General features: G+C 42.9%; 1 protein-coding gene across 1 annotated transcript in view; it reads left to right on the top strand.

The window, feature by feature from the left end:
- The window catches only part of RBM33 (RNA binding motif protein 33), a 111,215-nt gene that overhangs the window by 9,903 nt on the left and 78,942 nt on the right, over positions 1-22,370 (top strand). Inside the window, 4 exon segments of the mRNA XM_021079037.1 lie at positions 4,850-4,928; positions 11,541-11,589; positions 14,721-14,797; positions 17,118-17,430. Of these exon segments, the coding sequence (XP_020934696.1) occupies positions 4,850-4,928; positions 11,541-11,589; positions 14,721-14,797; positions 17,118-17,430 (518 nt within the window).

Below are 22,370 nucleotides of genomic sequence, written 5' to 3'. Positions count from 1 at the left end.
GGTTTCCTACTTTTAGTTTAATATGCTGTATCAAATTGATTTTCTAAAAAAAAATCTTCAATCTAGAAACCAGCCATTCCTGGGATACACCTATGTGATCATGATGTAGAGATATATATTACCCTTTAAAGTATTGTTGATTCTATATACTGATGTTTTAAAGAGGATTTTTGCATGTGTGTTCACAGAGAATAATGGTCTAGTTTTTTTTTCTTTTAAATCTTTGTCTGGTTTTATAATGGCCTCATAGAATTAGTTTGAAAGTGTTTTTTCTAGTCTGTTTCATGTATCTCTGCTTTAATCTTTTTATTTATTTCCTTTTGCTGTCCTTTGGTTAAACTTCCTCTTTTTTTCTCTAGTTCCTCAAGATTTAAAGTGAGGCTTTTGATTTGAAATCTTTCCTGTTGGTGTAGGCATTACAGCCGTAAATTTCCCTCCAAGAACTGCTTTTGCTGCACCCCATGAACTTGAGTATGTTGTGTTTCTATGTTTATAGGTTTCAAAGTACTTCTTATTTCCCTAGTTATTTCTTCTTTGCCCCATTGGTTGAAGAAATGTGTTGTTTAATTTCCATGCATTTGTGCATTTTTAACTTTCTCTTCCATAACTGGTTTCTAGTTTTATTATACAGTTGACTCTTGAACGGTGCAGGGGTTTGGGGAGCCAACCCCCATGCAGTTGAAAGTCCACATATAACTTTGCAGTTGGCTCTCCATGCCCGAGGTTCCACGTCTGTGGATTCAACCAACTGTGGATTGTGGAGTACTGTAGTATGTAGTTACTGAAAAAAAAATACACATGTAAGTGGAACCTGTGCAGTTCATTCCAGTGTTGGAAAAGGGTCAACCTTTTTTTTAGTCAGAGACTATGCTTTGTATGATTTTGGCCCTTTTAAATTATTAAGGATTGTTTTATGGCCCAGCATATATCCCAGAGAATGTTCCAGGTACACCTGAGAAGAGTGTATATTTTGCTGTTGAGTGTTTTGAATTTATCTGTTAGGTTTAATATCCAGTATATTCTCATCTTTTTTTTTAATGATAGTATTATACTATTTATTTTTAAAATGAGTTTTACAAAGCTTTACAATGTCTTGTTTCTATTTAACTTAAATATAATCTTACCTAAATTTGATTACATCTGCAAAGACCCTGTTTCCAAATAAGGTGATATTCACAGGTGGGAATGGGCTGTAGGACCTAAATGTGTCATTTTGGGGCACACAGTTCAACTACAGAGAGTCTGCCAGCAGCAGATTCCTTTTGCCTTAGTTTATCTGTGAATGTATTTTATTTTGGTGGTTTGGCTGGATAGAGGTTTCTTTATTTTAGCATTTTGTATGTCTCGATTTCCCTTGTTTCTGATGAGAATTAGCTGTTACTCTTACTGCAGTTGTGAGTGATGAGTGGCTTTTCTCTTGCTGCTTCTAAGGTTCTCTCCTTGTCTCTAAGATATTTGGGCTGTGATGTGTGTGTTTGTGGATCTCCGTGTTTGTTCTGTTTTGCGTTTGTTGAACCTTTTGGATGTGTAGATTAGTATTTACCTACACATTTGGAAAGTTTTCGGCTATTATTTCCTCAGGTATTTCTCCCTGCTCCTCTCTTTTCCTCCTGTTACACATACTGGTGTGCTTAATGTTACCGCATGCTTCTCTTCGTTTTTTTTTTTCTGTTCTTTGCATTGGATTATCTCTATTGATCTAGTTTCAAATTTACCAATTTTTCTGCCAGTTTAAATCTGTCGTTGAGCCCTTTTAGTGAATTTTTCATTTCAGATATTTTTCAATGACAGAATTTCTTTTTGGTTCTTTTTAAATGACTTCTGTTTATTCGTATTATTTATTTGGTGCATCTTTGTCATCATATCTCCCTTTAGTTCTTTAATCATCATTTTGTTCAGTTCTTGAGCATGCTTACAATGGCCCATTCGTCTTTTTCTGTTGAATCTGACATTTGGTCTTCTCACAGGCAGTTTCTGTTGCCTGCCTTTTTTCTGATAAGTTATGGGTTGTGCTTACCTGTTTCTTTGTGTGTTTTATAATTTCTTGTTGAGAATTGAACATTTTATAGTAATACGTATAATGTGTCAGTCCTGGTGCTTGTCGCCCCACTTCCCCACCCCTAGGCCTGTTGGCACGTGTGTGTTTACCTGTGTGGTGGCTAGGTTTTAAGTGCTGTCTGTTCCACCTTCCACCCTACTCTGGGCAACTTCTCAGAAGCACCTGATGTCACTCCTCAGGGGCCACAGCCTTGGGCATGCCCACAGTCACCTTGCGAGGGTGGTGGTTTGGCTGGACCTCTTTCTGACTGTCCCTTTCTCTCATCACACTTTTGGCAGTGCCCTGGGACATAACTTGCTTTACTGGCTGAACAGTCAGATTCAGGCTCCTTTGACTGAATGGTGTCTGAGGTTAGCGTTTGAGGTCTGTTCTAAGCGAGGACCTTTGCCCATGTTTCCCAGTTTCTCTCTGGCACACTAGGCATCCTACAGTTCAGTCTCCCCCTCCACCCCTTTTCTTAGGGACACACCTGTGGCATATGGAAGTTCCAGAGCTAGAGGTCGAATTGGAAGTGGCAGCTGTGACCTTCACCACAGGAATGCCAGATCTGAGCCACATCTGCGACCTGTGCAGCAGCCAGGGGCAGTGCTGGATCCATAACCCACTGAGCGAGGCCAGGGATTGAACCTACATCCTCATGGATACTTGTTGGGTTCTTAACCCACTGAGCCACAGTGGGAACTCTCAGTTCAATGTTTATCTCCCCTTGGGCCAACTCTGAGCCCCAGTTCTTGTGTTGTGCTTGTCACATTTGAGTGACACTCTTGCTTTTGGAGCTGAGTGCCTGGGTGGCAGCAGGTGGTGGTGGGGGATGGGGCATGCTGCCAGAAGCCCTAGACCTCTTTGTCTGACTTCTCTTGGTACAGAACCCCCATCCCACGACTTGGGGCAGGGATGGCCTGGGCTGCAGTTGTGTATGTACCACACGAGGGGCCTGGCTGGAAGGAGCCCCCACCTCTCGCTCACACTTAGCCAGAAGTTAGCCTCAGCACCAGGCAGGTTGGGCAGAGGCCTGTGTTCTTGGAGTGGAGTTGATGACTCCCTGAGCTGGGGTGGAGGAGGGAGTGCATCCTGGTTCAGAAAAAACTGCAAACTCATGCGGCTGCTCTTAACACATTTGAGTAGATTTCTTAAGTGTTTTCCATTTAATGTATGCCTGTGGAATCAGTTCCAGAGATATTAGTCATTTCATTAAGAATAATTTTCGTCAGTTTCACAGGGAGCGAGTGGGTTGGTGGAGCTCCTCCTGCTGTCATACTGGAAGTAGAAGCCTACTCATTCTTTAATCTCTTTTTTTTGTTTTTTGTTTTTTGTTTTTTTTTTAAAAAGCACTTGTTCTGTTTGGTAGTGTATGGTAGGAATTGATGTATTAAGTTGTCAGAACTTTACTGGTTAATTTCTGGCCTCAGGCGGAACACTTCCTGGGTTTTTATGAAGTTTATGTATCATTAGGCTCCTCTAGGTAGACTCTGTGGGGAGGCATATGCTGCTGCTTCTCATGTCTGCTTGCATGTGTTCTAAGATGAAAAACTTTAATTCCAGTTTTTTGATTTTCCTAGTAGTAAGAATAAATTTGAAAATGAATTAGGAGGAGTTCCTGTCGTGGTTCAATGAAAATGAATCCGACTTGTAACCATGAGGTTGTGGGTTCGATCTCTGGTATCGCTCAGTGGGTTAAGGATCTGGCATTGCTGTGAGCTGTGGTGTTGGTGGAAGACGCAGCTTGGATCCCGCGTTGCTGTGGCTGTGGCATAGGCTTGTGGCCTTCGACCCCTTGGCTGGGAACTTTCATATCCTTGGGTGTGGCCCTAAAAAGCAAAAAGCAAAGAAAATGAATTAGGAGATATGGTGTGTATGCAAAATATACACTTAGTATGGGAAAAATGTAAAATGCTTATTAATATTTTCTGTATCGATTACATTAAAATGTTAAAATTTAACCTATTAAAATTCATTTGTTTATTTTTTAAAAGAAACATTTTTAAAATTCTTTTTTTAAAATTGAAGTATAGTTGTTTTATAATACTCTGTTTCAGGTGTACAACAAAATGATTCAGTTATTTGTTTTTTCAGATTACATTCCATTGCAGGTTATTACAAAATATTGAATATAATTCTATGTGTGATACAATAAATCCTTGTTGCTTATTTATTTTATATTTCGTAGTTTGTATCTGTTAATCCTTTACTCCTAATTTGTTCCTTTTTTCCCTCATCCCTCTCCCCTTTGGTAACCCTAAGTTTGTTTTTTATGTCTGTGAGTCTGTTTCTGGTTTATTTCATCTATTTCTTTTTATTTTTTTTTTAAAAAGATACTAAAAAATTTGAAATTAGGTATGTGGCTTGTGTTGTATTTCTGTTGTTACTTCTCTACGTTATCTCTAATGCCCTTAAGTAGGTTTTTTATTTTTCATGATTAATTTGGAAAAATGTAAAGATTACAAAAAGTATTATAAAAGTCTCTTTAATTTTTAGCAAATCAGCAATTTTCCCCTTTTATAAACTCAAAACCCGTTCGTTTATAAAAATATTTTATTTAAATTTGTGATTTTCGAAAAAGCCTTCTATGAGTTTTCATGCTTAATAGTGTTCAGTAAATCAGTTTTATTTAGGTAGATACGTACTTGACATTTTAATCATTAAAAATGGTGAAAGTGTTTATAATTGTTGAATATGAAACTTTGAGTCGTTTAAAACGTCACGCCAGGAATTCTTAAACAGATTGTGTCAGTGTTGGAGTAGGAGTCTGCTGTGATTCGTAAGACTGACTTTCACGGCCTTTCCTCCCAGATGACGATTTCGACCAGTTCGATAAGCCGGGTGCCGAGCGCTCGTGGAGGAGGAGAGCTGCTGACGAGGACTGGGACAGGTACGGAAACCCCTGGCGACATGTCTCGGCCAAGCTGATTTAGCTCCTTCTGCCCCTTGGCCTGGCAGCGATCGATGTGGGCCGAAGGCGGTGTGTGGGCTGCCCTTGCTCCTTGCTGTGTGGGACGGTCCCCGCGGGGCCGAAGCAGGGCGGGGCTGCTCCAGGTGGACAGCTTTCCGGTGGGCTCCTGCTCCAGGCGCGTGTTGTCCCAGGGCTGCCAGCGGGGCGTTGGCTGTGCTCACACAGTGGTGGTATGGACTGGGTAGCACCCAGAGCTGTTGTTGGAGTGGTTGTGTGCCTGCGACGGCCACAGCAAGAGAGTTTCTCCACATCCTACACGATGCGTGGTTAGGCTTTCTAACATTTCTGCTGTTGTGATGTGTGTAAAATGGTATCTTGTAACTTCAGTTCCTATTTCTCTGATTACTAGTGAAGGTGAAGGTAGCTTTTTAGGAACACACACGCAGTATAAACAGTGTCCACAGTAATGATAGGTGTCAGTTTATTGGGGTAATGATGGCTTCTCGCGAGGAGTTCTTATAGAGGTTAGAGGGCTGTGCCCTGGGAAAAGTGCACAGGGGCACACCTGCTTGCCGTTGCAAACTGTGACGTCTCACAGGGTTTACTGAAACATTACATTACGAACTGTGTAATTCTTACAGCCTGTGTAAGGTTGATTGCTCTTCAGCGACTCTTAGGCGGTCCATAAAAAAATGGGAGCGTAGAACCGTCTCCTATAAAAGAAATAGCCCTGTTGGCAAGTACTGGTGCCTGTAGCTGTGTGCAAGAGCCTGATGGGAGCTGAATAACTGGTGCCTAGCTGTGTGTAAGAGCCTGATGGGGAGCCGAATAACATCTCCTGTATTTTTCTAGTTTACTCACCACCTGCATTTCTCTTCTGTCATTATCTGTTTGTATTTATGTCCGCTTTTCTTTTGTGTTGTTTATCTTTTCCTTATGATTTTAGGATTCTTTATACTTCTTGAGATTTATTTTTTGTTCTTAGAGATAGATCCTCCCATGTATTCCTTTAAATAATAGTCTTCGAGTGGATTTTTATAAATAATATTGTTGATAACCTTTTCCTGTATGGCTTTTATTTGTTTTTTATTTTTACTTATTTATTTGTGTGTGTGTGGCTGTAGCCACAGCATATGGAAGTTCCCAGGCCAAGGACTGAATCCGAGCTGCAGCTGTGGTAGTGACGCATCCTTTAACCCACTGTGCTGGGCTAGAGAGTGAACCCGCTCCTCCACAGCCACCGGAGCCCCTTCAGTCACATTCTTAACTTGCTGCACCACAGCGGGAACTCTTATTCTCTTTTTATTAAAATATGAAAAAATGTATTTGGAAATCATTTCCAGACCTAAAGGAGGCTGGAAGAATAACCAAAACTCCTACAAGCCCTTCTCTCAGGCCCACAGTTGCTTTTGTGATCTTCATGTTATCACTCTCTCGCTCTTTACACACTCACACACACACACATGACGGTTTTCTTCCTGCACCGTTTGATGGTAGTTTGCAGGTATGATGCCGCTTTACTTCTGAATCTCCCATGGTTATCCAAGTTTTGTCAGTTGTCCCAATAATATCCTTTATAGCCAAAAACGAGTTTCTTTTTTCTGGTTCAGGATTGAACTGGGATCATACACTGCATTCCCCCGCTCTTTGTTTCTTCATATGGAAGAATTCTGCTCTTTGTCTCTCTCTTTTTTTCTTTTTTTTTTTGCCACCCCATGACATATGGAGTTCCTGCGCCAGGGATCTGATCGGAGCTGCAGTTGCCACAGCTGTGGGAACACTGGATCCTTAACCCACTGTGCCGGGCCTGGGATCCAACCTGCATCCCAGCACTCCCAAGACACCACCAGTCTCATTGTGCCACAGTGGGAACTCCCTGTAGTCTTTGTCTTTTATGACTTTGTGAAATTTTCGCAGAGGACATGCCAGTTATTTTGTAGACCAACCCTTGGTATGTCTTCTCAGGGCTAGATTCAGGTTCTGGGTTTGGTCAGGAGTGCTCTTTGGTGACTTGTGGCCAGAAGCATCCCTTCAGGAGGCACGTGATAGTCAGGCTGACTTCTGCTTTTGTCCTTAAGAAAAGTCTTCCCTGCCCTGCATTCTGCTTTGTCCTGTGAGTTCCTGGGGAAGTTTTAAAGTGTTTCTTGGTTTTTCTCTTTCTTTCCTTTTCTTTCTCTCTCTCTCTGTCTCTTTTCTCTCTTTCTACAGTTAAATGTATAATCAGCCTGAAATTTATTTATTTAGTTTTAAACTTGTTGAGAATTTCAAGCCTATATGAAATAATATAGAAGAGTGCAGGTGGGAGTTCTTGTTGTGGCACAGCGGAAACAAATCTGACTAGGAACCATGAGGTTGCAGGTTCTTCCCCTGGCTTTGCTCAGTGGGTCAAAGATCCGGCATTGCTGTGAGCTGTGGTGTAGGTCGCAGACATGGCTTGATCCTGCATTGCTCTGGCTCTGGCGGAGGCTGGCAGCTGTAGCTCTGATTTGACCCAGCCTGGGAGTCTCCATATGCCCCAGGTGCAGCCCTTAAAAGCAAAAAGTACAGGTCATGTACCATCCTTCAGCTTCAGCAGTGTTAGTATGTAGCAGTCTTGTTTATCTATGATCTCTGTCACTCTCCTTAACTCACTTAGATAATTCATCTAAAAATATTTCAGATCATGTAGCTCTAAAAAATAAAGGGTTTACAAATACAGTCATAATAGAGTTCTATCTAAAAAAGTCCCTTAATGTGAAAGTCACATATGGTGACGTGTGGTGTGGATGTGTGTCTGGGTGCTCTTTTTTAGTTTGACTTGGAGTCCAGATAAGACATGTGTATCATAATATATATAATATATCATTATCGATTGGTATGTCTTGTAAGTATTGTTTCATCTACAAGTTCTCCCCACAATTTCTTTTAGTTCCCTGATGTTTTTGTTGAAGAAACAAGGGGTTTATCTTGGAGAATTTCTGCTTTTGCTGATTGCATCTCTTGGAACTTTTTAGTATGTTCCTTTATCTCTTTTCATTTTCTGTAAATTAATAGATCTGGAGGTTGATTAGATTCAGGTTTGGATTTGGGCGCAAGCAGGGGCTTTGGCAGTGTCGTAGTTGGTGGTATTGTTCCTCCATCAGGGACTACACAACACCTAGGTAACTTTTTCTTTCTTTTTTTTTTTTTTTTTTTGTGATGTTATCAAATGATCTGAGTGGTGATATTCTCATCCTGTTTGTCATTTCTTCTTTTTCTCTTAAGCTGAACTATGTTGTAAATGACTTGGTTTCTTTCAGGTGCAGAATAAGTGCTTGATTTCTCTACTTTTATTTACCAGTTTTCAAAATAAGGGGTCAGGTCAGTTCCTTAGCATCCTCCAGCGGTGCGTTTTACTTTTGCATCATTTAGATTTTGTAGATTTAAATCCGGTGCTTGTGTTTTTTCATCCGTTGTACACAGTGTTGGTATTCTTAGTCATGTCTGACTTGCCCCGGTACTTGTTCAGTGGGAGTTTCTTCTGGTCGCCCTGACGTCAGCTGGCTTTCTGCTGGGATGGATTGGGTTTGGGTTGCAGTGTGAGCCGGCTCTGATTTTCCGTTTCTTCCCAGTGCTGTTTGTGAACAGCCGCCTTTCTTCAGTCGTCTTCAGTGCATGTTCACATATGAAGATTCTGTATGTGTGTATTTATTTTTCTGCTATTTTTAAAGCATAAAACAGTCTCATGTTGAATAACAGAGGGAGAAGTTTGACAGTTGAGGAGAAGCACGAGACTATATCTAGGTAGGGAAGACACAGCACATTCAGGAGGTTTTAATGGAAGGTCACTTGAAGAAGGGGCTAGGGTTAAGAAGCAGTAAGAGAGTCGGTGAGGCATCCAGCGAGTATCAGCAGGCCCGAAGGGGGAGAAGGGGTGTCTCCCTGGAGAGCCGCCCTGGTGGGGGTGGGGGTGGGGGTGACTGCAGCTGTGCACTGGAAAGGAGGGACAGCCTCTCCTCCTGTTTCGTGACATTCCTTCTGGAAGCAAAGGCTGGGAGCACAGGAGTGGGAAGGAGCCGTTCCTTGAGACACCTCCCAGGGCCTGGAGCCAGCGGGGACCAGCCACCGGGAGAGGGCGGCCTGGAGTGGGGAGGCCCACAGGGATGATGACCTCAGGTGCAGTGCTCGTTGTCACTTATATTTCTGAATTTGAAAGGGGCAGCCTGCTGCTGACTGCAGAATAACCTGTTCCCTGGAAGAGTCTTTGGTGTGATTCTTTTCGTTAGTAAAAGTGTACTCATTCTCAAAGAGCCGAGTGTCTTACACCATCTCTTAGTTTTTAAATGTGAAAATAAAGATGCTGAGATGTTCAATAATTGGCCCAAGGTTACCCGGCTACCAAATCAGAAACCAGTAGGTGAGTCTGGCTCCAGAGTCCAAATCCTAACTACTGTACACACACCTTACAAAGATTAAATATACTTCTCGATTGTCATCGTAAAGTTGGGTTCTTTATTACTTTCTCTCTTTTCCTTCTTTTCTTTCTGTCCTTCTTTTCTTTCTTTTTTTGCTTTTTAGGGCTGCACCTGTGGCATATGGACGTTCCCAGGCTAGAGGTGGAATGAGAGGTGTAGCTGCAGCCTACACCACAGCCACAGCAACTCTGGATCCAAGCCGCGGCTGTGACCTATACCACAGCTCACGGCAGTGCCGGATCCTTAACCCACTGATCAAGGCCAGGGAGTGAACCTGCGTGTTCATGAATACTTGCTGGGTTCTTAACCCACTGAGCCACAGTAGGAACGCCAAAGACTGATTTCTTATTTTCATATACTTTTGTCAGCAAAAGGTACAAGTACTTTCCAGACGTTTCCATGTGTAATTACCAACAGCTGTTCATATGACGGTTTTGGGAGTTGTTCTCAGTTAGTATCCTGACCTTCCGTTTTCATTGATTCAGAGCGATGGTTCAGAGGGGCGCTTGTCTCCAGGGAATGCTTGTGTTTTCCGGTCAGCTAGAATCAAATTCTCAGATGTGGTGGGTGTAAATATTGTGACTAGAAAGCATTTTTTCTTCATCTGTGGAGAGTGACTATAACACTGAAGATACAATAACTGTATCTGAAAGATGATTCGATGATATGTGGGGTGAAAATGTTGGAAGGAGTCACACATTATTCTCTGATAACTGTTTTCCTTACACAGGTCTGTGAAAGGTGGTTTTCATGAGCCAAGTTTCTTGTCCTGAATCCGCTCTGTGGCCTTGGGCACGTCATTTAATCTCCTTTTCTCTATCTGTAAAATGAAGGTACAGGATTTATGTAGGGTAACTTAAAATAATGGAAGAGGTATTTCAGTGCATGGATGGAATGATGTATTCAGTTGTTTCTTGTTGTAGAAAGTAGTATATAGAAATGTGAATTTCTCTTAAACTTCATTTGTGCATTCCAGGATATCCTGGCATTCTGCAAAGTAGCACACTAAAGTGACATGGGTTTTGAGTGAAATAGTGCTCAAAGCTATAGGACCTATAGAAATTTGTAACTTGAGCTCTTTTGGAAAAGTTATGGTCTTAAGAATATTGGTGCACTGAAATCTCCGCTGGAATTTGTAGCTAGAATCATCATCTAATTGTGTTTCCTCCTTCTAGATGTTGATACTTAAAGACATACACTTTTAAATGACATAATTTATTGGTAGCCATATTCATCAATCAAGAAAACACACAATGGGAAATGTCTTCAGGTTTCTTATCTGTTAAGAGTTTCTGTTTTAATTGTGAGAAAACCTGCTTATGATCACTTCAGAAGATAAACATGTTGACAAGAAATTGCACTCAGTGGATGTAACTTCATGTTATCCAAAGATAATTCCTTAGTTATAGTGATTTACTTGAATGTCCTCATTAGCCCTGATTTTTCTTTCTTTTTTCTTTTTGGTCTTTTTGTCTTTTTAGGGCTGCACCCTGGTATATGGAGGTTCCCAGGCTAGGGGTCCAGTCGGAGCTGTAGCCACTGGCCTATACCACAGCCACAGCAACACAGGATCCGAGCTATGTCTGCAACCTACACCACAGCTCACAGCAACGCTGGATCCCTAACCCACTGAGTGAGGCCAGGGATCGAACCTGTGTCCTCCTGGATGCTAGTTGGGTTTGTTAACCGCTGAGCCAAGAAGGGAACTCTGTGACTTTTCTTTTTTTGCTGTTTGATGAGTATCAAATGGTTTTGGACTTTTTCTTGGTCAATGATGTTGGTCATCTTTCCTTTTCTGTCTCATCCTCGGTCTTGAAAGATAGGAGAAAAAGCATAAATAATCACTTTATTATGGTTTCTTCTTCTGCTGATTAACGAACAAGTCCAAAGAAAATGAGATCTCATGTTGAGGTGAAAAGCTATGATTAGAGGTCTGGCGAGAACCACCTCCTATATAGAGCAAAGCCTCCTAGACGTAAAGGACCAGATGTTCCCTCTGTATTTGAAAATATGTTTTCGTTGTTAATAAAGATGAGGGAAAATACAGCAAACTTAATATGCAAGTGCACAAATCTAAAGTCCTGGTCAGTTTCCCAGGGATCCATGCACTTTCCAGTGTAACAGGAATGATACACCGTCATGTCTCTTTTTTCCGCAGTGAACTTGAAGACGACTTACTTGGAGAAGATTTACTCACTGGCAAAAAGGTAAGAAACAGAGGTCTCACTGAACTTAAGTGATAGTCACGTAACTGTGCTTAAATTATTTCGTTGCAGGAAAGTTGGGTGTGCATTAAAATTCTGTGAATTGAGTTACTTTTTAAATGCGCAGAGAGTTGACTTTTTAGTAAATGTTGTGATAACTTGAAGCAATAAGTCCTTCTATGCAGATATTTTAGTTCCCACTAATCGAAGGCATTCTAGCAGGTATGAGAGCAGGGACAAAACTGCCACTTGGCCTGGAGGAGTTTAACATTTTGCGTATTGGATCTGCAGTTCACTTTTTGGGAGTATTCGGAGATAAGCCTAAAAATACTCAAATCTAACACATATTCAGATAAATAATAGTAAAAATCTAGAACCCGATCTAGGTTTTTCTAAGCTTTTTTGATCAAGTAAAAACTTTAAAGCGGTCATCTCTCTGTATATCTACTTATATACCATGTGAGTATGTATATACATATCACTCTACGGATATATTTTGAACATTATAAAGCATACGTTAAAAATAGAAATAAAAAACCGAGATAAAGTGAAATACCAAATTTTATTTTATTTATTAACAGTTTAAAGACACTTGTCATTCTCACTACATATCAAGATGGTTTTTTAATCCATAGTTTTTTAAAGTCTTCAGATTGTGATGGCTTCTTATTGTCCACAGTTTATTGTGCTCAAGCTCATTATACGGTGAGGTGCTGGGGTCGCATCGGTTGTCTGCTTTAATATCAGGCCTGACTCAGTTGCCTTTTGATCGCCCCTAAATCTGGTGGTGAAGATCCAGTACTAGGAGAAGACCAGCTCTGCCCTTTTCCTGTAACTTAGTTTGTTACATTAGCATGTTCTGGGATGCATGGATTTGTTGTAGCTGCTCGGCCTTCTTTTTTTCCTTGTCTTTTTAGGGCCACATTCTCGGCATATGGAGGTTCCCAGGCTAGGGGCCAAATAGGAGCTGCAGCCGCTGGCCTGCACCACAGCTCAGGGCAACGCCGGATCCTTAGCCCACTGAGGGAGGCCAGGGGTCGAATCTGCGTCCTCCCGGATGCTAGTCAGATTTATTTCCGATGCGCCACGACGGGCGCTCCCTGCTTTCCTTTCTGTGTCTTGTTTCTTACTGCACCATGGGCCTACCCCTGTCCTTTCCCTTGAAGTGGCTCTCTGGTCACCTGTGACTCTAAATAAGGATGAGTTCAGTTACCTGTACACCCCCAAGTGGGTTCCTCATCTTGTAAATGAGGACACGGCAGAGCAACGGAAAGTGAAAAGCCATCTCGGGCTCGGGCTCCGGCCTCAGGATGCCCCATGTGTGGTGTGATTCGGGCCTTGCTGTGTCATGGTCACAGCAGGGAGAGGATGACTGTCTGTCTTCACGCTCAGGCGGTTCGCTGGCACATCCCTGAAGTACGTGCAGTGCACCTGGGAGCCCCACCTGATGTAGGCGCCTTGTTTTCCCTTTGTCATGAGCGGCGCCAGCGAGATGTTAACATGTTTAAACGCAGTAAAACATTTTCACGTGAAGTTGGATTTCTACCCTTGGGCAAGCCTCATGTATCCTAGTTGGCCCTGTGGGGTTTCATCAGGGAGCCCCCTTGGCCCTAAAGATTTCGCAGACACCCTTGGGCCCTTTGTCCCCCGCTTTCTGCCCACTTTCCTGTCGACCACCCGCCGAGTCGGCCCTCGCGCTCCCTCCTTGCTGGGGACACACTCCACTCCTAGTCCTTGCCTTGTAGTAGCTGGAAAGCAGTTTTGGCCTCAGGGATTTAGTCTGACTTTCCACTCCAGCTTTATCAGTAAAGTGAGCCTTTGGTCATTTTGGTCATTATTCTGTGCCTTCTGTGTTTGCTACTCGTTAGGTTCAGAACTGACCAAGAAATTGGAGTCCTCAGAACTCGAACTCAAAAAAATTTTTGATTTACCGCCAGGGCCCACCACAGTGTATATTATATATATTCTCTTTCTGTTTGGTGTATTATTTATGGGTTGACTGACGTTTGACGGATATTTAAAAGTTTAACTTAAAAACTCAGGAAAGAAGCCTCTTACTGAGTGAAATTTGGCTTTTATCGAATTGTTAATTTTTTAAAGATTTCCTGTGGTTTGACTTATCGAATTGGGCAAACAGTTCAGGTTCTCCCACAGCAGGCCTGACTTATCCCTGGTAATGGTTGAGAGACTCTGTGGGCAACGAGTAAGAACTGCTGAAGCTGAAGTGGAAAAAAGAAAACAAAAAATTGCTAATGAGATGAATAGTTTTTGGCTTATATCAAAACTACTGTAATGAAGAGTATAGAGACTTGTTTGAGAAACCTTGGTGTGTAATCTATAAAATGCCGGGAAGAGACTGCCGATTGCTTCTTTCATGTTTGTGTAGAAAATCAAGTTTTTTCCCCTCTTTTTCCTTGTGTGCCTGTTGGCAGGGGAGTAGTAGTTTACATATACCATGGAAATAGTATTAATATGGTAGGAAAGTGAGACATCTCCCCCCACCCCAAATCTATGATAACTTAACAAAACCTGGAACTGTGGAAATTTGACCAGTTGGCAAAAATCACTAGGCTGCCTCTATGGTGAGTAGACAGGCCTGTCAAGAACTGGAGAGAAGGTCTCAGTTAGTTGTATTCATTTTCCTGTGTTGTCTGTACTGGACAAACCAGAGTTTTATTTTAGTCCCTTTCCACTCCAGTTGGGCAGCCTAGTTATCGAAAGTCTCTTTTGTTCTGGAATTCCCCTGTTTTTCTTTCTGTTTAAAAAGTCTTTAGATTTTTGGACACTTAACAATGTTCAATTTATTTGAATGCCTTTTTTTTTTTTGGGGGTAAGAAAAAAATTGTAGGGTACTACTACCAAAGGACTTGTCTTTTTTTTTTTTTTTTGCTTTTGTGGGAGTTATAATAACTATCATTATGCTTGCTGCTGTGTCCTCATTTGTGCGTCTGAAAATGGGCCTGGGGTAGTTACAGTGCCCCATGTGGCATCTGTATCAAACTGAGAAAACGTTCTGAATGACGGTTGTTTAAATAACAAGGTTAGAAACGGTCCGTTCAGCACAGTTGTGCACTTTTGTAACACGTCTTCTTAGGGCCGTGGTATGTATTAATTCGAGTTCTTCCTTTAATTAGAATCAGTCGGATTTGTCAGATGAAGAGCTGAATGACGATCTTCTACAGAGTGACAACGAAGACGAAGAAAACTTCAGGTACTCAGTGTTAGCTCCTGAGAGGTGTTCTTTGTTTCAGTTGATACTAACTAACTTACAGTTATAGCGGGATATAATTGATAATGTACTATATCCATAACATGATTATATTCTACACGGAGATTACCATGACTCTTTGGTAAGAAAGCCCTCTCTGTTTTTCTCTAAATAGGGCAGTGGTTTAAAATCAGGGTTAGTCTTGCAGGTGATGACCTCCGAGTTCTCTTGAGTGCAGATTATTAAAGTCGAGGACAGGTGTGGTCTCCTCTTTTAAAGGACTCCTTTAGTTAAATATTAACACTGCTGGTTGCAGTTTGCTATTACTGCTCTTGTTTTCATTTTAGACAGTTCTTGTTTATACATATCTGTTAACTGAACTGCTATTTTGGAAATTCCTTTGGACTGTATTTGTTTATTTTTATTTTTATTATTTGTATTTTTAGGGCCACGTCCGTGGCACATGGAAATTCCCAGGCTAGGGGTCCCATCGGAGCTGCACCCGCTGGCCTGTGCCACAGCCACAGCAATGCGGGATCTGAGCCACATCTGCGACCTACGCCACAGCTCAAGGCAGATCCTTTCCCGCTGAGCGAGGCCAAGGATCCAGCCCACGTCCTCATGTGTACTAGTCGGATCGTTTCTGCTGTGTCGCAACGAGAACTCCTGGACGGTACTTTAGGCTCTAGTTGACTTTTTTTTTTAAATTATTTTAATTTTATTGTGGTAAAAGAGTATAACATATAAAATTTACCATTTAAGTATAGAATTAGTTGACCATCCGCATATGATTGTTTCAGTCTGTTCGGGCTGCCATCACGAATATCTTAAACTGGGGAGCTAGTATATAAACAACAGAGATTTATTTCTCGTAGCTCTGGGGCCCGGGAGGTCCAGGGTCAAAGTGCTGGCCTGACTGGCTTCCAGGGAGGACCCCCAGCCCTGCCCCTGTGTGCTCACGTGGGGGAAGGTGTGAGGGAAGTCTCTTGGGTCCCTTTTGTAGAGCAGTGATCCCAATCGTGAGGTTCCACCCTCGTGACCCTGGCGTCTCCCGAGGTTGCCCTCCACACCATCCCGTCAGTGTCAAGGTTCAGCACGTGCATTTTAGGGGGACACAGGGATTCAGTGCATAGCAGTCGTGAGTGAGTATGCTTCTGTGCTTGACAGTCAGCTCCACCCTAAGAGGAAGAGGTATTTGGTACATCTGCCAGGTGGGGTATTTCTTTCACTGTTGCAGGGAAACATTTATTGACATTTATTGTGAAAGTATGGAGAGATACTTCTTGCTTATAAATGTAATTAACAAATACATGACATTTATTATTGAGCTGTAGATTTGTAATAGTTTTTTTTTTGGTCTTTTTTGTCTTTTTGCCTTTTCTAGGGTCGCTCCCTCGGCATATGGAGGTTCCCAGGCTAGGGTTCTAATCGGAGCTGTAGCTGCCAGCCTACGCCACGGCCACAGCAACGCAGGATCCAAGCCATATCTGCAACCTTCACCACAACTCATGGCAACACCGGGTCCTTAACCCACTGAGCAAGGCCAGGGATCGAACCTGCAACCTCATGGTTCCTAGTCGGATTCGTTAACCACTGAACCACAAGGGGAACTCCTGTAATAGGTTTTCTAACAAAGTAATTTTTATGGGTAACAACATATTTTAAATTCATTTATTCTACAAGTTATTTGAGTTTCCCAATTCCATTCTTACTATACTTTGATCTTTTGAGTTAATTAAGTTGCCCTTGAAATATACCTTTAGGATTTTTAAATTTTTAAAGTAAAATTTTTTTTTAATTTTGGTTGTTAGGGCCACACCTCTGGCGTATGGTAGTTCCTAGGTTAGGGGTCGAATCAGAGCTGTAGCTACCAGCCTACACCACAGCAACATTTACATTCATAGATTTAAAAAAGAAAAATTGTTCTTAAAATTCCATCTATGATTTTCTGTTTATATAGAGTAATGCTTTTGTTTTTACTTGGATATCTTAGAAAACAGATAGCGCTCTTTTCATTCTGGAAGTTGGAATGAACTATAGTCCATTTACTTCCAGCACCGGGTCTTGGCCAGGTAGACCTGTTTCTGTGTGGTTCTCCGGATGCAGTCACCTGTGGCTGATGACAGCGGGGGCTCTGTGTGCAGCGGGGGGTCTGTGGTGCCGGCCCGTGTGGGGCACAGTGAGCTCAGTTTTCAGTCCTTGTTGTAGTCACTGTGCACTGGTCAATCCCTGGAGTAACTTGGTAACAGTTAACTCATGTGATGGTTTAGTTTTGAGCTCCACTCCAGTTGCATGCCTTTCCTAGTATCTTTGTCCTCTCTAGTTCTCAGGGTGTCACAATTAGTCTGAACACCACATCTGGCATGGTCACATCATTTGAGCTGTCTGACAACACTAATGACCAGTCCGGAGAACAGGAATCTGAATATGAACAAGGAGAGGACGAGCTCGTGTACCACAAATCCGATGGCTCTGAATTGTATGCTCACGAGTACCCGGAGGAAGGACAGTACGAAGGCCCTGATGCTGAGCTGACGGAAGACCACATGGAGTATGTGGAGGAGCCGGAGGAGGGGCAGCTGTACAACGACGAGGTGTTAGACATCGAGATCAATGAGCCCTTGGATGAATTCACAGTGAGTCCTTCTCCTTTGTATGGCCAGAGATAACATGGCTGCCGGGGCCTGGGTTTCAGACGGATTTGAAATCTATTTCCCTCTCTTGGGAGGGAGGGAAATTAGACCTTATTATCACTGTCTGCCAGTTTCTTTATCTGAGCTATGACAAAGTTTGTGTTGACAGCTTGTTTGGCCAGAGGTAATGCTCTTTTGTCATTCTGGAAGGCTGCACAGAATCGTGACCTTGAGGAGTGCACCCTAAGGAAGAAAACGGCTTTGTGTGGTGGAGAAACACTGTCAATTGTTAGAAGTACTTAATGCAGAGCTTTTATCCAGGCTTTAGACAAGATCTGATAAAGTCCTTCTAAGGTGAAAAGATTATTGACCTGCTAAAGACATCTTTAAGGTGCTAATATTCCAAAGTGATTGATGTCCTGTTCATTCATCCTTTTTTGTAACTGAGAACTGTCTAAACATGAATAAAGAGATTGGAGGTTAGTTTAGGAAATGTCGCACAATTTGTTATCTGTAATCAGGAAACAAAGATTGTGCTGATGTTTATTTCAGAAAGGTGTTTTTTTAAAAGTTGAATTGTCAAGGAAGAAGGTATTAATAAAAGATTGCTCATCTTTCTTAAGGGTTCACTATTAAAAGAGGTTTATTTTATTTTTATCTTATTTTTTTTGTCTTTTTAGGGCTGCACCCGAGGCATATGGAGGTTCCCAGGCTAGGGGTCCCATCGGAGCTGTGGCCGCTGGCCAACACCAGAGCCACAGCAATGCGGGATCTGAGCCATGTCTGTGACCTACACCACACCTCACGGCACCGCCAGATCCTTAACCCACTGAGCAAGGCCAGGAATCAAACTGGCGTCCTCATGGATGCCAGTTGGGTTTGTTAACTGCTGAGCCATGATGGGCACTCCCGAAATAAATTTATTTTTAAAATAAGCTCGGGGAGTTCCCATCGTGGCTCAGTGGTTGACGAATCTGACTAGGAACCATGAGGTTGTGGGTTCGATCCCTGGCCTCGCTCAGTGGGTTAGGGATCCAGCGTTGCTGTGAGCTGTGGTGTAGGTTGCAGACATGGCTCGGATCCCGAGTTGCTGTGGCTATGGTGTAGGCGGCAGCTGTAGCTCCGATTGACCCTAGCCTGGGAACCTCCATGTGCTGCAGGAGTGGCCCAAGAAAATGGCAAAAAGACAAAAAAAAAAAAAAAAAAGAAAGAAATAAAATAAGCATGGAATGAAATTTATGTTGGAAGGGGATGAGTGCTCCATAGGTGCAGTAGAATCTTAGGGTTTTCAGGACACTGGGTTCCACTGAGGTGCACTGTCTGTGGGGCTGCTGGGATGGAGTGGAGGCTTGTAGGGCTGGGGCAGAGCTCTGGCTTCATCTCTGTTTTCCTTCAGAGTAAGTGCTTTTTCATTTAAGAAAAAATGTGTGTGTATAATTTTGCGAGGAATTAATTGTTTACGTGGAGCCTTAGAATATTTAGTTGTAGGAGTTCCTTTCGTGGTGCAGTGGAAACAGTCTAGGAACCATGAGGCTGCCGGTTTGATCCCTGGCTGTGAGCTGTGGTGTAGGTCACAGACTCTGCTCGGACCTGGCGTTGCTGTGGCTGTGGTGTAGGCCGGCAGCTGTAGCTCCGATTGGACCCCTAGCCTGGGAACCTCCATGTGCCGCAGGTGCGGCCCTAAAATGCAAAATAAATAAATTATAAAAAAGAAGAAATAGAATATTTAGTTGCAGACACAGTTGTGTTTATATAGCCCAGTAGTTGTTTTTAAGTCTGATTCTCTTTGAATGCTTCCTCTTTAGTTTCTTTATAGTAATGAAAAAACGATTGTCGTTGTGGTGAAACGAATCATGTAGAAGGTCTCATGAGCACTTGTCCTCTCGACAGCTCTGTAATGGTTCGTATTGGTAATAAATACTTCCGTGTATGGACAGGCGTTCTCTGGTGTAAGTGTCTGTTTACTGTGTCAGAGTGGAACACTGTAGTTTAAAGTGCTTCTTAAAATTAAGCCAAGGTCTTGAAATGTGCATAGTTATTCCCAAGTTAGAGCGTTTTGTTATTTCTACTTCTCATCTTAAAATATGTTTGGTCGGTCATATCCCTTATAAATTCAGCAGTTCAGCAGTCTTTACCCGTGTCTAAGCATGAGCACGTAAGTGCTGCTGCAGCGTGAACCACGAGGCCTGGCCCCTTGGCTTCTGTGAGCTTGGAACTTGGTTGAACCAGTCACAGGGTGAAGAGGGCTTGAGAGTCTCACACACGGTCACCTAAGAGGTTCCACTCACGCGGGGATCTTGCAGGGTTTATTGTACAGAGACTTTCTGGTAGGCGAGGGATTTTCCTCTCTTGTATTCCAGACGAGGTTACATTTAAGCCCTGGTTGTGTAAATGCCAGCTTAATTATCTGACATCTTGTGCTCTGTGATTCAGGCATTGAAAAAAAAATGCAATATATGTGCAGTACTTTCCCACGTTAAAGTAAATTTTTTTCAGAATTAAAAAAAAATCTTAAAGTGGAAACGTTTACTTAGAAATTCTGCAAGTGTCCTAACGTTTTCACAGAGCTGTACACTTTAAAGTTGAGGCCGAGTGAAATGCCTCTCTGTGAGCTGAGTTCGCTCACCCCCGAGTGTCCAGCTTTGTAGCCACACTTGTTCCTTTGTTCCCTCTTCAAGGTTATGGTCCGCTGTACAGTCACCGCAGGGGTGGCGTCTGGCACTGCCTCCTCGTTGCATGAGATAGATGAACGGACTTGAGCTGTGCAGTACCTCCCTTCCGCTTTGCAGGGCAGGCTTCTTACTGTCCTCTCAGGCTGTCACTGGGACACAAATCATTGTTCATGTTAGACTAACACGCTTGTGAGTAGATTGCACCTCTGGGTGTCCCGATGACATTTTAGTTTAGAAACGATTTACCTCACTGCCCTAGGTAGCGCTTGTTAACGCATACGCTGAAGCTGGAGTTGAATCTGTGCTGATCACGTGCGTGTTCTGTCCCTCTGAGCTGGCTCCTGAGGTCACATGGGGGCTCTTGTGCGCACCTGTGGGTGGAGTCATAGGAGGGCAGAATGTGACAGTCAGAGGGACACTTTTACATGCGAAGGAACTGAGGTCCCCAGAAAGAGTGCGTCATAAACTGGTTTTCTTTTCTATCATAATCACAAGAAAAAAAGTTCTCTGTCTTGGGAGTTCCTGTAGTGGCACAGCGTAAACGAACCTGACTAGTATTCCTGAGGATGTGGGTTCAATCCCGGGTTCAGTCCCTGGCCTCAGTGGGTCGCCAGGAGCTGTGATGTAGATTGCGAACACGGCCTGGATCCCGCGTTGCGCTGGCTGTGGTGTAGGGCGGCAGCTACAGCTGCGATTCGACCCCTAGCTTGGGAACCCCTCCATATGCTGCAAGTGCATCCCTAAAAAGCCAAAAAATTTTTTTTGCTGTCCTCATTTTGAGAGTGAATTGAGATTAGACATAAAAACTTGTATTCTCATATTAGGAAGAGAGGTGTATTGTTTATTATCCAACAGGATATTAGGACGTTATTTGTCAGGTGATTCATAGTTTGGAGCAGAAAATTACTGAGTGCCTTTGAAGTTAACCGTAGATTGAGGTGTCTTAAAACATTGATAAAAACAATTTCAGATTGGCAGTTTACGTAATGGAGAGCAGAGTTTTGTTTCCAGTGAGCATTTGGTGGTGAAGACAATTCTTCATTGTATATTGGCTGAAAATTTTGATTGGCATTGCCCGGCCTTATTTGAAATCTGATGGCTCTGCTCTCAGTGAGTCATGGGTTGCCCTTTTTGAGAGGATGGTAACAGTTCCTTTTGGAAAGTGAGATGCAGTATGTGGGGATAGTCTTGAGAGACGGTGTGGGAGCTAAGGCGCCCGTCACCGTGAGGACACCTGCCTTCCTTTGTAGAACCTGTTGTGTGCTGTGTGGTAGGGCCGCTTGTTCGGCTTCTGCGGCTTATCCTCTGTTCCTCCTGCCTTGTAACCACTTACTGTTCATTTTAGCCAGTGGCCAGGGACACTAGGAAGTTAAGCTCCTCTGGGAATGCTCAGTTCTTGTTCCTTGTTAGAAGTGCCTGTAGGAGTCCTTCTTTCTCTTGGAGCTGTTGTTTCTAGGCGGCCTGCCTGCTTCGTTGCACATACCCGCCGGATGCCTGCCTGCCTGCCGACGGGCCCCTTAGATTTTGTACAAACCTCAAATCATCCTTCTAATTCAAGGGAGCAATGATGGAGAATTCTAGCTCTTAGGGTGCATTGAATTGCCACACTCGCAGAGGGTTTGAGTTGGGGGTGACTCTGCCGCCTTACTGCTCTGGACATGCTCTGTGCACACGCATGCTTGCCTCTCCTTAGGTTGATTTTAAGAAGAGCTGTTTGTCAGAGCCCTGGGAGTTGAAAGCAGAGTCCTTGTCACTCACTGTAGCATTGGGTTGGCACGCTGTGCTCTGCTCGTTAACACTCAGGGGTGGTCCCAGTCTGGTTTCGTGCTTACTGCTTTCTGCTCAGTCTGGTAATTGCCGTGGTAGAATTTGCTAACACAACTAAGCATGAGTTGTGAAGATGAAAAGTGCTTAAAACCCCCAAAGCTATATGAGAAAAACTTATTTTCTCTTTAATGGCTGTTAGGATGAAGAATACTTGCAGGCTTGTGGGCAACAAGGGATGAAAGAGCAGGAAGACTGTGTTGCTGAAGAGGAATTAGATGAGATTTCTGATTCCCAGGTTGCTCCTGACACGGAAGAGGTATTTGTTCATCTTTTAAAAAGAATCCAGAAGCTTGCTATTTTTTTTCCCCAGATTTAAAACGAGCATCTTTTTAGTATTAGTGAAAAGTTGATACATGTCTTTGAAGCATGAGTGTAGTTAAAAGAAAACCCTGAGCTTTCTAGAATCTTTGGTCCGTGAGTTGTGGTGAGCTGATTCCCAGTTAG

Source organism: Sus scrofa, chromosome 18 (assembly GCF_000003025.6).
Source record: "Sus scrofa isolate TJ Tabasco breed Duroc chromosome 18, Sscrofa11.1, whole genome shotgun sequence".
Classification (NCBI taxonomy): Eukaryota; Metazoa; Chordata; class Mammalia; order Artiodactyla; family Suidae; genus Sus; species Sus scrofa.
The sequence above is the reverse complement of the archived record's forward strand: the minus strand, read 5'-3'. Positions and strand labels throughout refer to the sequence as shown.